Source organism: Xenopus laevis, chromosome 7L (genome assembly GCF_017654675.1).
Source record: "Xenopus laevis strain J_2021 chromosome 7L, Xenopus_laevis_v10.1, whole genome shotgun sequence".
Taxonomy (NCBI): Eukaryota; Metazoa; Chordata; class Amphibia; order Anura; family Pipidae; genus Xenopus; species Xenopus laevis.
In genome coordinates this window covers 91,422,492-91,438,906 of record NC_054383.1, presented here as the reverse complement: position 1 = coordinate 91,438,906, position 16,415 = coordinate 91,422,492, and the positions used below count along the sequence as shown (strand labels likewise).

Below are 16,415 nucleotides of genomic sequence, written 5' to 3'. Positions count from 1 at the left end.
CTATCAGTGGAGACTGACAAGCCAGAATGGGGCAACTCTGTTTCAAACCCCCCCCCCCCCACATTTAAAAATGGAAAACTGGGAAAATGTTAGCCACAAGCCTTATTCATCTGACCAGTTCCCCATAACCTATCAGTCTGGCAGTCTGTGTACTCAATACTAGCTCCATGCCCTGACCACTGATCCTTCAGCCAACATAAAATGCAGAATGGGATTAATAGTGTTACATATAGTAACCTTTTGGTTTTAATTAATACGCTGGTTACTTTTTAATATATAAATGGAACTAATTTGGTTTTATTTAGGAGTTTTCTTTAAAGTTGAAATCAAAGGCCACCAACTACTCTAGCAGAGTCTTCCTACACTTAGAACATTCCGCTGTCTTGTAAAAAATCCTACCGTTCCAATTGCAATGGTCCAAAATAGCTGCTGATCACCTGGTTTCTATTTTAATTAGGAAAAGTTGAGTATGAACAACTTGTTGCAGATTATGGTCTTTTTTTTGGGAGGGGGGGGGTATTTGCTTGTGTTTTGCCAACTAGTACTGGTAATAAAAAAGGCTTATGTGCCTTGAGGAATATAAGTAAAATGATGTGCTAAAGTGTATGAGCTCTTGAGAGCATCACACACTTTGTAACCCTTATTGTAAGCTGGAAACTGGTAGCTTGCCTATGAATTTACTGCCTTGATTAAAAGAGCATCTTTTGGCTAATTTATTAATGTTAGGTGCAAAACTGGACGACCATTTAAATGCCATATTCATGGTTCACGCTCATGCTTGTTTGCATTCTTCTCTACTGTTGCTGTGTGCCAATTTTAGTGCTGTTCTGGTTTCAGTGAATGAGGTGCTAGGAAAAATAGTTTGCCAAGTTTTAACACTCCACAAAGTATTGTGTGTGTGTATTCCCTGACCCAAACTTGTGCAAATAAGGTGCAAGGTGCAGCTTGTTCTATTGCAAGAAAGTGCTGTACAGAACTGACAGTACATTGTTCCTCTTGTATGCTGCCTCTGTAGGCTCATGATGTCATGTCTCTTAAGACTAAATCATTTTAAACCAATTACATTTTTAGGTCATAGACAACATTTAAAATTGTTGTAGGTATTCATTAAACTTTTATTATTCGATACAATGTCCCATTCTTAGCAACCTTTTCAATTGATCTATAGTTTTTTTTATTTTTCAATAGATTTTGTTTTATGTACCTTCTATTTCAACCTCTTTCCAAGCTTTTGAATGGGGGTCATCAACCCTGACTGACACAAAGAAACCCTACCATTTTATTGTTTTATCACTTATGCTTTTATTAAGGCCCTGTGTAATTCATCTTCCAGTCTTTCTTTCAGACAACTGCCTTGTCGCTAGGATAAATTATATGCTAGCAATCCGATAGCTGTGGAGAATCTTAACCTAAGGGTGGTGGCAGATGGGGAGATTAGTCAGCCATTGCCTCACAAGGAAACTTCGGGCGACTTCGGAAACCCGCTGGCAATTCATATTCTTGCTGGTGGGAACTGGGAAGGCATTTAAAGGAGATTAGTTGCCCCCAGAAGAGAATATTTGTCTGGACGAATAATCTACCTGTCTGCCACCACCCTTGAGCTAATTTTTAGAAAAGATTGTCTCAGAATATCAGTTCACATCACAGTAAAAGATAGCTACCCCTTTAAAATATTACTGAATGCAGCCACTAGAGGGAGCATGCAGTTAAAGGTATTGCCACACAATTATATTCAGATAAAATCACTGGAAAATGGCATTGCTGCAAAAATTCCATTCTGTTGAAAGGAACCTCTTTAGATTTAATGGAACAGACTAAAGGTGGCCATACACGGGCCGATAAAAGCTGCCGACAGACCGTGTCGGCAGCTTATTGGCCCGTGTATGGGGGCCCCCGACGGGCTTCCCCGATCGAGATCTGGCCGAAAGTCGGCCAGATCTCGATCGGATGGGTTTAAAAACCCCGTCGGATCGCGGCCGCATCTGTTAGTTGATGCGGTCCCGCGATCCGACCGTCCGTTTGTGAATGCTAGGATCCGATCGTTGGGCCCTAGGGCCCACGATCGGATCTGCCCGATATTGCCCACCTCAAGGTGGGCATATCGGAGGGAGATCCGCTCGTTTGGCGACATCGCCAAACGAGCGGATCTATCCGTGTATGGCCACCTTAACTCTGCAGACTTCCTAAGGTCAGTAACAGAGATAAACTAATTGATAGCGGGAGAGTGCAGATATGTGCGATCTAGCTGCTGCCAAGGCAACTCCCCAGAAAGAAAACAATGACATTTTTATTAGAATAAAAGGTGTTATATATAAATATACAGTTCGTATGTGTCTGTGTTACAGTGATATTGTGTAACAAATATTAAATATTCACAATTGTGTGCATGGGACATTATTATAATCTTCTTTTTAACTTTCTTTGCAAATGCCAGTTTTTTAATTTAATTTTCTAGGGTTCAGTCTGAGAATATGTTATGGGCTTTGTGCCTCTGTTATTGTCAGTACCCTGTGGACTTGCCTGTCAAACCTACTTCTTGTTAATTCCATGGCCAAGGAAATGTCTGGATAGTCTTCTTCCACTATTCATTTGTATTTTGAAATCCCAAATTTGTGGCCGTGGGCTAGCATTTCTTGCCTGAAGCTCCTCTTGTGTAGAGTCATTTGGTGCATTAGAGGTTAATCTCGAGCTATGTCCATAGACTTTTCTATCCTGACTGAGAGTAAAAAAGAAGGAGGACAGTGTGAAGGAAAGAGCGTATCTGGAGATTTTATCGCTTAGTGAAGAGCACTAAAGACACAATTTACAGCTGCGCCTCCATTTATTTATTTATTACTCCCCCCCTGCTCACTGAATTCTAATGAGCTAATTAGCAGAGTCCCGTGGGATATGAGTTTGCGAGCATGAAGGGGGGCAGCAGGATAATACGGAAAGCAAAATCGGAGAGGTAGAGGGGGGGACAGCGGATAGGTGACGGGAGCTCATTAAGAGTATCAGCCTCGTCTTTCAGCCTACAGCAGGCCTGGCAAGGGAGGGTATCAGGCAGGAGAGGGATTATATTTCTGGCAAGATTGTATAGGGTGTAAGTGATAAGGAAAGCATTTCCTGCCAATGGAGAAAAAATTGTATATTGCAAGTATTGTGGCAAAAATGTATTTACAATATTTCTGCTTTTTACGCATTATATATTTCCTTTTATTGCAGCAATAGTTTTATTTTGATGTGGGGGGCAGCGGATAGGTGACGGGAGCTCATTAAGAGTATCAACCTTGTCTTGCAGCCTACAGCAGGCCTGGCAAGAGAGGGTACCAGGCAGGAGAGGGATTATATTTCTGGCAAGATTGTATATATGTTTTTGATCCAGATCATTTCCCTCAAGATAGTGCCAGTTCGTTTGAATAACTTGCATTTTAAGAGAAGTTCGAAGAAAATAGAGGTTAAGTATAAACACTTGGGCTGCAGGAGCGTTGTTGCCAATGGATAAAGCAAGAGCAAGCAGCCATTGGTAGCAATGATTTTCTGTTTTTCTGACCAGCGATTTTCCTGTTCTAAGATGGCCATACACAGGCTCATATATGCTGGCAACTCGGCCAAATATTCATAGGGCAGGCTTGAAAATTCTTTCGGCAAGGACAAGTGTCTCCTTGGCTGGTGGGCCTCCATAGATCTGCAGTATGATCGAATCCTGTTCCCATCATAGGATCAGCCAAATTTGGCCCAGCATATGGGTGACCAAATCAGGCGGGGATCTGGTAGATTTGGCAAGGTGCATATCATGCTTTATAGTATAGAGCACAATTGCATCATGGGGGACAGGAACAATTCTATTGGCCAGTTCTTCATTTCTTGTTCAGCTTCCATCTGCAAAGTGAGACATTCTAAAGAATTTTTCCATTAGAGCAACAAGGCTACTGATCAGTAGGTTCAAATCTTACTTAATTGAGGATAGATAGTATGTTTAGATACTAAAATGGACAATTGATCTTGTGAAAGTCAATCTTTTGCCACAGCTGAACTTAGATAAGTTCTGACATTTTTTGACTGAATGAATAATGATCTTATGCAAGTTGCAGTCCTTTTTGCAGGTATGCCTGAATGTCAGAAGCTTGAAGTGCTTACCATTAACTGCAGTAAGTGGTAAAGTAACTCATGCTGTCCCATAAAGCTTGCAGGTTCTCCATAGTTGACTGTGCTGACAGCAGAGACATGTCAGACTCGTTTGCCATTGCCCCTGATTGTGTCCACGTGTTTAATTTATGAAATCAATCATGTATAAAGTAATGCTTTAACAGTGGCTGATTAATCCATTTGTTGTTGACAAGCAGGAAATGTCCTAATTTTTAAAGCTTGGTAGTTAAATGACGTGAATGAGTGCATTATGCTTTTAACTAGAAGTTGTTAGTCTGAAGCTGGCCCCATCGAAGATAATCAAGTGCATTGAGTGATGCTAAAGAAACACAATATAACACAATATAACAGCTGTCTGGTAGATCTTAGAACAGCACTCAATAGTAAAATCCAGGTCCCACTGCAACACATTCAGTTACATTAGGCAGGAGAAACAACAGCCTGCCAGAAAGCAGTTCCATCTTAAAGTGCTGGCTCTTTCTGAAAGCACATAACCAGGCAAAATGACCTGAGATGGCTGCCTACACACTAATCTTACAACTTAAAAAAATATACTTGCTGGTTCAGGAATGACATTATATATTATAGAGTGAATTATTTGCAGTGTAAACAGTGTAATTTAGAAATAAAAACTATATCATAAAAATCATGACAGAATCCCTTTAAGGGAATGGCTCAGCAAACACTGATTGGCCCCCTTCACTGTATATTTGTGCATTTACATGGAGCATTTTCTGCAAAAAATCACACTGTTTGATAAATTGCCCCTTAGATGTCAGCTCTGTTTGGACAGCAGTAGCATACAGCAGGGCTCTCCAAGTGAAGGTCTGAGTTCTTACCTGTGAAACCTTATTTTTACCAGGTTGTCAAAAAACGGCATAGACTTACCACAGTTGTATGTATTACACAGTCATTAGTATCTTCCCCAACAAATGTGTTTCTCTCTAGAATTGAACAGCTTTGAACTATAGCGGAAATGTAGAGAGCTTCTTCTTTCTCAACATCACCCAAGCAGCCACAAGCTTTTCAGTAGGTGGGCTGGATTTATTGAAGAACACTGAGGGCACTGGTTCTTCAGAACATTAATTGTGACTAACTTATAAAAAAACAGTGTTCAGTGTGTCATACACTCTGTAGTTCATACCCTTGTACTTTATACCATCTTGCAGACCAAAACTTAGAATACATGTAAACTTATGACACATGTTCTTATTCTGCACAACCCAAAATGATTTGTTGGACCAAACAAACCCAATATATCATTGTGCTTAAGTTAACATTAATCTCCGTTTTTCCTCTGGCTTCCCCAGTGTGATCTGTGAGATTAAGCACCCATCGAACGGGTAATCACCTTATAAACTGCTTACAAACCAGCAATATTTACATAATACATTGCATTTGGGCTGATCTGTGAGGGGATCACACCCAAGAGGGATTAAAATGCTGGGCACTGGTTTTAGACTCCTGTACCATGTCCAAGTTTGACCAATTGAGGGCTAATGATATTGAAATCACATTGGGATTGACTGCAGATCATTAATAGATGATGGCTGATGAATATATGTAAATAATTCTAGAAAAAAGGGACCTGAAATGAAATTAAGATTTTTTATCCCGAGGAAATCTGTAGCAAGACTATCTGTAAAATGCTGGCAATGCGAAGACACAAGCTGATCCTATTAGTAGCGGAGCCTTATCTGTAAGATAAGCTCTGTCACTCTAGTGCTGCTGGGGGCTGCTGACCGTGGTGCTGGAAGATTCCTTCTTTGAGCCAAGAGGAGGTGGCTCAATAGGAGGTAAATTGATTTAATGGACACAGCCTTGTTGTGGTGTCCTTCACTAAATCTATATCTTAGGTTAGCCTGACAATAATTTGGAGACCTTTTTTTTTTTTTTAACTATGAGCACCATGTACTATGTGTTGCAGAAACAAAGTTGAGGGTCTGTAAGCATGTGAGTAACAGGGCTGTTTGGGAATTGTTGATATGTTCTTGCTTTCACTATTGTGCTGTGAACCAAAATAGTTTCTGATATCAGTGATGCAGAAATAGTTAAGAGGGTGATGTTTTGGAAAATAGTTCTGTATTTACAGGTGGGGAAGGCAGTCTTTGTCAGAGCAATCTTTTTTTTTTAAATATGTTTTTATTACGTTTTTAAGGCATGTACAGTATGTTTCAGGACGGTTTACATGTCCGTTAGAGATTCATAACGGTCCTTGATGTTACATGCATTAAATCAAAAGAAAAATGGGTTGAAAAATGGTGAGAAAACAAGGAAGAAAGAAAGAAAACAACAATAACAAAGAATAATTTGAACATGGTTAATATAATATTGTACATTTCAAAAAAAAAAAAAAAATTTATATATATATATATATATATTTTTTTTTATATATATATATATATATATATATATATATATATATATATATATATATATATATATATATATAGTAGGTACAAGTTTAAGTTTTGCGTCTACACAGGTCTGATTTGGTTTACCAAAGTAATTCCATCCTAAAGTGCAGGCACAAGCCACGTGACTGGAGGCAGCTGGGAAATTGACACTATGTCTAGCCCCTTGTCAGATTTCAAAATTGAATATAACAAAATCTGTTTGCTCTTTTGAAAAATGGATTTCAGTGCAGAATTCTGCTGGAACAGCACTATTAACTGATGTGTTTTGAAAAAACATGTTTTGCCATGACAGTATCCTTTTAAGTAAGATTCCAAAAGCCTATTGGTACGGTGACTCCTGAGGGGGATCTTGTAATTTCTCCGGTCCTTTGGAGTATGTCTTGAATAGAGCAATCTTTTTTTAGTGTTTTTAACAGGGTTCTTTGCAAGGATGGCAGACCCAGTCCATACATTATAAGAGTACCATGCAGTGTTTGTACCTAGACAAAGGAATCATGTTTATGACATAAGTAGGATTGACTACTCACAGGAGAGACATACTAGTTATCTTTTATGTTTTTTCTTTTCTTCTCCTTGTCCTTTCGTTGCGATGTCAGGTGTGGGCATATAACCTTTCTTACCGGCTCCTTTTTTTAAGCCATAAACCCTTGGCAGCTAAAAACTAATTTCAGGACTCTTTAACTACGAAGGGGATAAAAAGCTTTCCCAGTGTCCCTTAACATGAAATATTACATCTTTAATTACTGGAAGGGGAATGATTCTCCTTGTCATGCATGATAACCCCACAGAAATAATCATGATTTAGAGCTCTCTATCCAGTGATCTCAGAGCAGTTGATAGAAGTTGTTCTTTGCCAGTTTTAATTGGTGCTCATTAAATTTACTTCCCATCTTCGACCACGCTGGGATTTGAACCTGTGAGATTCGGGTTACACAGATGTTACAGGGCGGAGCTTTTAATGACATTTTTAAGGCATTTTTAAAACGAAGAATCTGTAATAAATTAAGATTTTGTGTTTTGTAGAGCTCATGCAGATTTATACTGCATACATAAATAGGTGTAATAAGATACATTTTCAGCAGAACCAATATTTTCTATGCCTTTGAAACATTTTGCACAATAAAAAAGAGTGGTATATGGTGGTAAGTGGTAAGACTAATACTGCTATTACTATTTGACTTTGTTGATGCTTTTGGCAGTATTTCATTATTGGATGCTTCAGAAAGATAATATAGAACTTTTGTAAAATAGCCAAACACCTTTGCAATCATCACATGATGTTTTAGAGGAAATTATGATGCCATTTTTTTCTGTTGTTCCCTTGTTTGTATTGTTAAATTCAACAATAAAGAGAAATATATATGCATTATGTACAAAAGGATTTTTGAGAAGTGCAACTTGTAATAGCCATCAAAACCATGCTAGTACAATATCACCAAATAAATGTGGCATCCCATTCTCCAGCCCTGATTATATTTCCTTTGTGGCTCCTCCACTGTCCTGCAGTTCTGTATGTTGGTCCAGTCAAAGAAAGGTCTATATGAAACTGTGCCACATGGATATCAGTCAGTCCTTATGTCTAGAGTAAAATTGGCAGTAAAGCTTACATATGTGTATGCTTCACACACTTGCATTTGGCCTCTTATTTCAACTTGCATAGACCTAATGTTTGATGAATCTGTGAGTCACAGGCAATTGCGTTTTATTTTCTTGGACCTCTAGTGCATTTGAATTTTAAAAACAAAGTCAGATCTAACTAGTTGCATAAAAATCAATTGGCATACCACTCCCTGGAGGTAGATGTGAAATCTATTTCTCATGTGAGTGGTTGTTCACTTTTTGCATCATATTGTAATTGGTGTACATGGTTGCCAAATACATATGGTCATTAGAATATAAAATGTGACTGTTACCTGAAAACAACATATAACATTGTACAAGTAATTTTGGAGATTTATTTAACTCAGCTGAACACCCTGTGTGGACCCCTTTAAGGTCCAACATTTGATTAGGGCCCCAGTTTGGCTCATAATATGGTTATGGTCACAGAAAATTGTTGTAGTATTAACCATTTAACTGTATATATTTCTGCAAATATAAATCAGTGGATGCAAGGCTCTGCTTGCTTACCAGAATGGGTACATCTAAGTGCTAGTCTAGGCTATTAGTTTAAAGAAATTTCCATTATAAGTAAGTGTAGGCAGCAATTTCAGGTCATTTTGCCTGGTCATGTGCTTTCAGAAAGAGCCAGCACTTTAGGATGGAACTGCTTTCTGGCAGGATGAGCTGATATCTGGTTGCCTTCCCATTGTTCTGTTGTTAGGCTGCTGGGGGGGGGAAAGGGAGGGAGTGATATCACTCCAACTTGTAGTGCAGCGGTAAAGAGTGACTGAAGTTTATCAGAACACAAGTCACATGACTGGGGGCAGCTGGGAAACTGACAATATGTCTAGCGCCATTCAGTATAAAATGAAATGTAAAAAAATCTGTTTGCTATTTTGAGAAATGGATTTCAATGCAGGATTATGCTGGAGCAACACTATTAACTGATGCATTTTGTTAAAAACTTTTTGCCCATGGCAGTATCCCTTTAAGAAAGGGCTGACGCGAGCCCGTCCACGCTTGTTTGCGGACAACTTGCATGCGCATCCATGTTTGCGCACGGCCGCGTGCCTTGCCTGGCACTGCTATGTAGACCCGTTTTCCTCAGGGAAATTGCTTCTATCTACTTTGCGTTGTAAATGACTTCTTATTTTCCAAGGGTGGTATATAATGTTAGGGGTGCTGCATTTTTATAGAATGCCTCATTTGAGCCAAGCAGAATGTCGGCTTCTGTATTAAGTAAAGCAGACAGTTGGATAGACACATTTGCTGTACCAGGAATCTAGAGAAGTTGAATGTTTTGCATGCTCATAGACATGTACATAGACTCTTTCATGCCTTAAATTCCTTAATGCTTAACCTCCTTACAAGGAACCGAAGAGAACAGAGGAAAATTGCTTCCACTTGCCTGCTGCACACAGCACATGCATTTTCAACTAGAGCTTGGCATCAAAAAACTGTGGCTCGAAACTTTGAACTGTTAGTATACCCAGAGTTCCTTGTCATGTGAGCATGCTAGCATTGAAAGAGTTAAGAGTGTTGAAAGAATAATTCTGTTTGTTGCCATATAAAGTCACATGGGTGAGCAGTTTCTAACTTGCATCAAAATGCCTTAAATTGCTCCTCCATTGATTTCAGTGGTAATTGTTAATCCCAATGGTAATTATCGCTCAGAATCGCCTTGTGTGTCCTAAGGCCTCATATGCAGATGGATCGAGTTCTTCTTATGGCTTGCTTTAGTACTGAGCACTTGCCTCCGCAGTATTGCTTTGAAATCAGGCAGAAAATACACACTCTGAGGAGGCTCATTTCAACTTGCATCAAAGTTCAGCTCACTGAGCATGGGTGCGAGTTGAAACCCTCCCACACATAGTGTGAATATTATGTGCATTTTCCAAGTCTATAGACCACTCTAAGGGCTGGGACACACTGGGCGATTTGGGGAGATTTAGTCGCCTGGCGACTAATCGCTGCGACTTTCCACGACCAATCTTCCCCAAATGCCTCCCCTCGCTCTGCGCCTGGCTAAAATGAAAAATCGCCTGCGCTAATCACATGCGGCGATTCGTTTTCTCAAGTCGCCCGAAGTTTCCTTGTGGAAGTCTAAGAAGAATGTCCCCAAATGAGTCAGATGCCATTTGCAACATTAGCCATAAAGGTACTATAGGCCAGAACTAATTTTCTGTGTGCTGAGTTTTTTTTTTCTGGTTGATCCTATGACTTGTATTCACTTCCATTGTCTAAAAATGTCAGGTCAATTATGTTTTATGAGAAATATTAATTACAGGCCTGAACAGTCAGTGCAGGATAAATGACTCTTTGTTTGATTCAGACACTCCAATTCTTGTTTTACTTTAACAGAAAAGGGCCTTAGGATAGGAAGAATGTTAGAACTTTTCTGTGGTGATGTGGCACACAAGCTAGAGTCAGTTGAGACACTTTGTTGTAATAGTTGTAGTAGTCAACTCTGGGACAGTACACCCACAAAATACAGCACAAGTTCATGGTAATAAATAAATAAATACATTTATATGTGTGTGTGTGTATTCAGTAAGACGGACCACCATAACTTATGCACTTTGTAAATTAAACAGGACCCAGGGACTAAGAAAGTCACAGCTAAGGTAAGGAGCGATATCAGGGTTAGGAGGAAATGCTCTGCAATGGTCTTCCTGACCTGCTGCATTATGGGTAAGGATGGTTTGAAGTCTGAAATCTAAATGCAGAATTGATAATGTAAGGGTATTTGAGCGATGTTAAATGGTACAAAAAGGGCAGTGTAAGGGTATATTGAAAAACTAAAACTAATTGTAAATATTGGGTGATGATTCTATGAATGAAAACATTTGTTACATGTGAGAGTTCCTTGTATTTTTATTAATTCTATATGTTGTGTGTTCATATTGTGATGAAGTATGAACAGGTTTAGGCTAATGTCACACAATGCATTTTTTTGTGCCAGTAGGAACACCTGTTGCTGACAGGGCTATTTAAATAAATGGGCAATAGGGGCTCACCATCTCATATATACATTTTCACAGAAGTATCCTTTAGAGATGACTTATCCCTCATTTTAATCAGTTGAAAAGGGTTCTACAACATAGACATTCATGTCTTTGGTTTTTTCTTGTGCTCTCTCCAATTTGTCATCTACCCACTCCAAGGTAGATCCTATTCAGTTCTACTAATTCATACAGTTTTTTTCCACTGGTGGAGATAACTTTGTATGACATTAACTTTAGGCTGTCACATTATTGTGATATGGGGCTCAGCCTGCATCCCTGCTGACACTTGCCTGTTTTCTGCTTTATTTTAGCCGTGAAAGCGATCTTTCCAGCATCATCACAAGCCTTCATCAGAACCACCAGCTCGTAATGCCAGAAAACCAGAGCAAAAGAAATAGCAACCAGCTCAACTTCCCATCAACAGGTTAGCCAATGAGTCTTTTATACCTGGGTGCTTCATAACTAAATCTGAAGCTCTTACTGAAAGATTCTATGACATTTACTAAAGGTGTGCAGAAAAATTGTCACAACGTATTGCTTACTAAAATTCCAGAATAATTGGCACAATTGCAATCAGGCTCTAAATTAATTTACAAGATACTAGAAATGCAGAACTCCCCATTGCATACAAATGGGCACAAGTTGTACCTGTGTGGAATGGGACATATAAGCTGCTGTAAGGCTCTCTGACCCTAGAAATCACTAACAGGAGATGAGTAATAATCTTCTAACCTTAGCAGACACTAAAAGCTAATTTGTAGGTGACCTTCCCATACTGCTTACCTAGTAGTTGACGTTCGCATGTATCAGGGTAGTATTTGAAGTCTTTTGGTAGAGTGGCAAATGCTATGGGGGACAGTAAACTGACCTTCATAGAAACCTAGTCAGTGAGATACTTTAAAAGAATCTCATTGGCTCATGGAAGCAAGAGTACATGTTCATACAGCACCCCCTGTCTGTCTGTAGCACTTTCTGTAGATGTGATGAGCAACATTATTATTATTATAAACACATTTTTATAAGGCACTGACGTATTCCTAAGTGCTGTACAATAAATGGGTATATATATTAAACATACAGAATGCATACAAAATACAGCTGATAACCAAGGCAAAGAGGTCCCTGTTAAAAGCTTCCAATTGAAAAGTGTCCTTACATGTGACCCCAGACAGTTCAGTGGAGAGGGCCACATTACATTTTATGTTGGTTATATCCACTTCCAAACTCTTGCCTGGTATGTTCATGGCTAGGTCAGTGAAATACCAGCCAGGTGGCAACCCTAACACCAGTACTCCTGCTACTGCCATGGAACCACGTTGAATGTCATGCAGGACCCATCCATCTGCCACTGTTGTTATATTATTTATTGTATATATAAAAACCTATTTTTTCAGAGGTTAATACATCCAAAGAGCCTTTTTGTTTTATTTTTTGTGGGTTTTTCTTTTTCTATTTTTTTGATTGGAGTCAAAATACAAAATGCTACGACGCATGGTTTATATTACCAAATCACAAAGAGAAACCCTCAAAAAAAAGCCTTGAAACCATGCAGCCTAACACTGTAAGGACATTGCACTTGGGCTGGAAATGACCCTGTCCAATTACAGTTCTGTTTGCTGTGCAGTGCAGTCTGACTTGTAGCACTGAATTGGTGAACCTGAGAATATACTTCTAAGCTCAGACCAAGGATGTGTGTTTGTGTGTTCTATTCATTCAGTTACATTTAATTTTTCCTTGTGAAATATTGGTTTTCTCCGGTTTGCTGAACAAAGTCACACAGAGGTCTTAAACCCAGATCTCCGTGTGACATTAGGATCATAAGTCGTAAGTATGAAAGCTCTGAGTTTATGGAGAGGGAGGGAGAAGGGCCAGAGGGAAGCAGGAGAAAGCAGCAAGAGCTGATAACATCTAATTGCTATATTGATCTGTCTCGGAGCCAGCGTGAGAGCCTGGGGGTGATTGAGATGTGTAACCCCTTCCTGTACTGTTATAGTGCATTGGCTGATTTTGAATTGAATATACATTGAATTTAACTACAGCACTGCCACTTGACTAGTGACATATATGCCTTTGCATATACTGTACCTCCTTGAATGCATAGGGCATATTTTGCCATATTAATTGCACTATATATCTGGCCTAAAATCTGTTGTACATTGGATTAATAAAAAATGATAAACAGCAATATATTTATAAGCCCTGAGGATGCTATTGCCCTAGTGTGTGCGGAGTAGGGTTGGCACGGATAATAAGGGGCACACCATATATGCATCCATGTACACATATTTTAAGACATCCGTTATAACATTGCTTGAGCAGGCTCTGGGCCTCCAAAATGTTTGGAATACCAGTTTCCTGTTGGCCACTTGGCAAATTTAAATAAAACACATTGTTGCACTCCATGATCAGTTTCTCCATTCATGTATGGGACCTGTTTGAAGGAGGTTAGTGCTATACAAATAAGAAGAGAGGGGCTGGAATGTAAAAGCTCCCATCTAGAAGGGCTAGATTATGGAGATGGTCATTAGTTAGGATTATGCATAAGAGCATTGTAATTAATACCTGGATGTAGTTAATTCAGGATTAGGGTGGGCCTGTCACATTTATGCTCCATAAGCACAAGTGTTTATGGCAAAGGTTTAACCTAACCACCTTGTTTCATGGATAAGATAGTGCTCAACATGTAAGATAGATATAGCATTGCAAACACATATTGCTCTCTAGGTGACCTTGGACAGTGACATTTATCCAACCAGACCAGTCGTGGCTACCAGTGGACAATGTGTTTCATAGATATCCATGGGGATGCCCAATGTCCTGGCAGATCCATGCTTTTCTGGGTAACATTTTGTAGCACATTCTGTGAAAGCTGTTTCTGAAAGTGGATCTCTTTTGCCATCTGTGTCAATCACCTGACTTAACTGTCAGGTATCCCAGTGTTCTGGGTTGCGCCTGCTTTTCTTGTACCCATGCAACATAAATGCTAAGGTCTAGAACAGTCACACAAAAATGTTGATAGTCAAAATAGTATAAAGCCTAATTCAACTAAGCACATTCTGTTTATGCTTTAAAGAGACATTCACAGCAAATATGATTTTTTAATATGAATCCTATGACTTTCTAATAATAGGAATACATATTCCTATGTCTGAGATAGCATTAGTTCATCAGCCAAAGCCTTTAGTGTTGCAAACCGTATTGTTTGGAGTTATAAATCAGGAATTCATTATACAATGGAAATGCTCTAGTTCCAGACTCTCTGCCACTAGGGAAGTACTAAAATTCCCCTCAGGCAGGTGGAAATAAATGTAATATACACCTTTTTTTTAATGAGTGCAGGAAACACATTTTAAACATAAGTATTTATGTTCATGCCAATGTCTATCCAGTATCCACATAACTGGCATTTCACATTTTGGCCTCATCCTCAAAGACGATGTGTTTGGCAAACGTTGACTTTGGAAATAACAAAATTTAAGGCAAACAAACATTAACTTAAAGTAGTTTTAGTGCCACTACTAGTTTAACTGTACAGAGTATGGAAAGGCTTGGGCCCCTTCCCTGCTACAAACAAGGTGTTATCTAGAACTATCTTTAGTAGGTGTACATAGGAGTCTTGACTGGCGTGGGCTCCATACATGGGGGGGGTCACTTAGAGCAACACAGAGGAGGAATAAGTGATGAACAGTAAGCATAATAGGACAAAAGGACAACAGTGACATTTAATAAAAGTGTCATCCAACCTGTAGCTGAAGCTCAACATTGGTTGCTGAATTTGCAAATGGGTCTCAAACCTAAACCCTATAAGGGTGCTGTATATGGGAAGGGGTGCAGCAGTCCTTTACACAAGACCAATAAAACTAGGCCAATTTTGTTAACTTGCTCTTAGTATCTGCTCTTTTATATATATCTTTATAAAATATTCCAAATTATACTTTTGGGGTGATTAGGGAATACTTTGGTGGAAAACTAATCATTCAACTGCATAGATATCACATTGCTGATTGATCCTGGTTACTTCACTGGAGTAACACTGGCTCAAGCTTTGTGAAGCCCCCCTCTAAATGTGTACTATATTTCCAGTTTAGCTGTTGTGTATTAAGATTGTAGGTGCCTAAGGAAAAGTGTGTGCTGGGTGTTATGTTTGGGAAGGATGAGATTAGTATGTGATAAGACTCAAGGTGCAGTGTTGACTGAAGCTCAGGGGTTTAGTTGGAGAGAGAGAGGGGATGAGCTGAGCACAAGGCTCTGTTTAATCTTAATTGGAGAGGACACACAAAGGGATGAGGCAGCCCAGGCTTCTCGACAAAACCAGGCCAGGAAGCTGCAAGTTTGCACATTAAACAAAGATTTAGAAGCCTCTTAAAGAGGCTCCAAGTACCTCTCTAAACAAGCACAATCCTGGCCATCCACTTTAGCTAATTCACCCTGCCCAAAGAACAGAAGAGCGAGGCACACACCACCTCCCTTGTAGCACCTACCTAATTTTCTTTCACTTTATATGCCGCTGTGACATTTTAACCCAACAAGCTGCTGCTACTGTTACTGTTAGTTTTATCACTTAATTTACTAAACACTCGAGGAGGAGACGTGCAGATGAAAAGCAACACACCCTTACCACATGTAAGGAACAGAACTCGGTGGCCCCCTGAAAAGGGTTTATGGGTTTCCTTATTAAGCATAGCAAGTACAGTTTTAACATAGTATTGCTCTGTAAAGCCAAGCAAGCATTGTGCCATTTTCCATAATAGTATTGGCCATATGGGCCACTGTTTGAATGGTGTCTGTAAGTGATCTTTTATTTTACTATAATTTTAACAGCTCTGAACCCACTGTGATCTTTCATTTTACCCCAGCAATGTAAATAGTGTTGCAGCTGCTACTGATACTAATACGACTCAGATAAATTAGAGTCCCAGACCTGTTATATGCTTTACTGAAAATATATTATTATATACACTGAAAGAACACATTAAAGGCATCATTTCCCTTTATGAATGAATATTCCAGTGCTATAAAACACTTTGTTGCTAGCTACTAACCAGGGAAGAGTTAAACATTAAGGAACCCTTTCTGCTTGGGGAACTGTCTGTATATATGGCTCTTTCAGTCAGCCAATTGTGTTCCAGCCAACTCAAAGTGTTCATAGTGGAACAGGATATCCTGGTTTCACCTGGAGGAAAAAAGGCAGAGTCTGTTTCATTAGATGTTGGCACCAGATTGTAACCAAAAGCACCAAACGCAGGGAACCTGGAGCACTGAC

General features: G+C 39.3%; 1 protein-coding gene across 5 annotated transcripts in view; it reads left to right on the top strand.

Moving 5' to 3' along the window:
* Window positions 1-16,415, top strand: part of LOC108696529 (sterile alpha motif domain-containing protein 11) — a 122,693-nt gene that overhangs the window by 60,586 nt on the left and 45,692 nt on the right. For all 5 annotated transcript variants that reach the window (XR_005962553.1, XM_018225981.2, XM_041569333.1 and 2 more), the window contains exon 5: window positions 11,464-11,576. Coding sequence is in view for 4 of the 5 variants with exons in the window: in XM_018225981.2 (XP_018081470.1) it covers window positions 11,464-11,576 (113 nt within the window). In the remaining variant the exon portion in view is untranslated. The remainder of the gene's footprint in view (window positions 1-11,463; window positions 11,577-16,415) is intronic.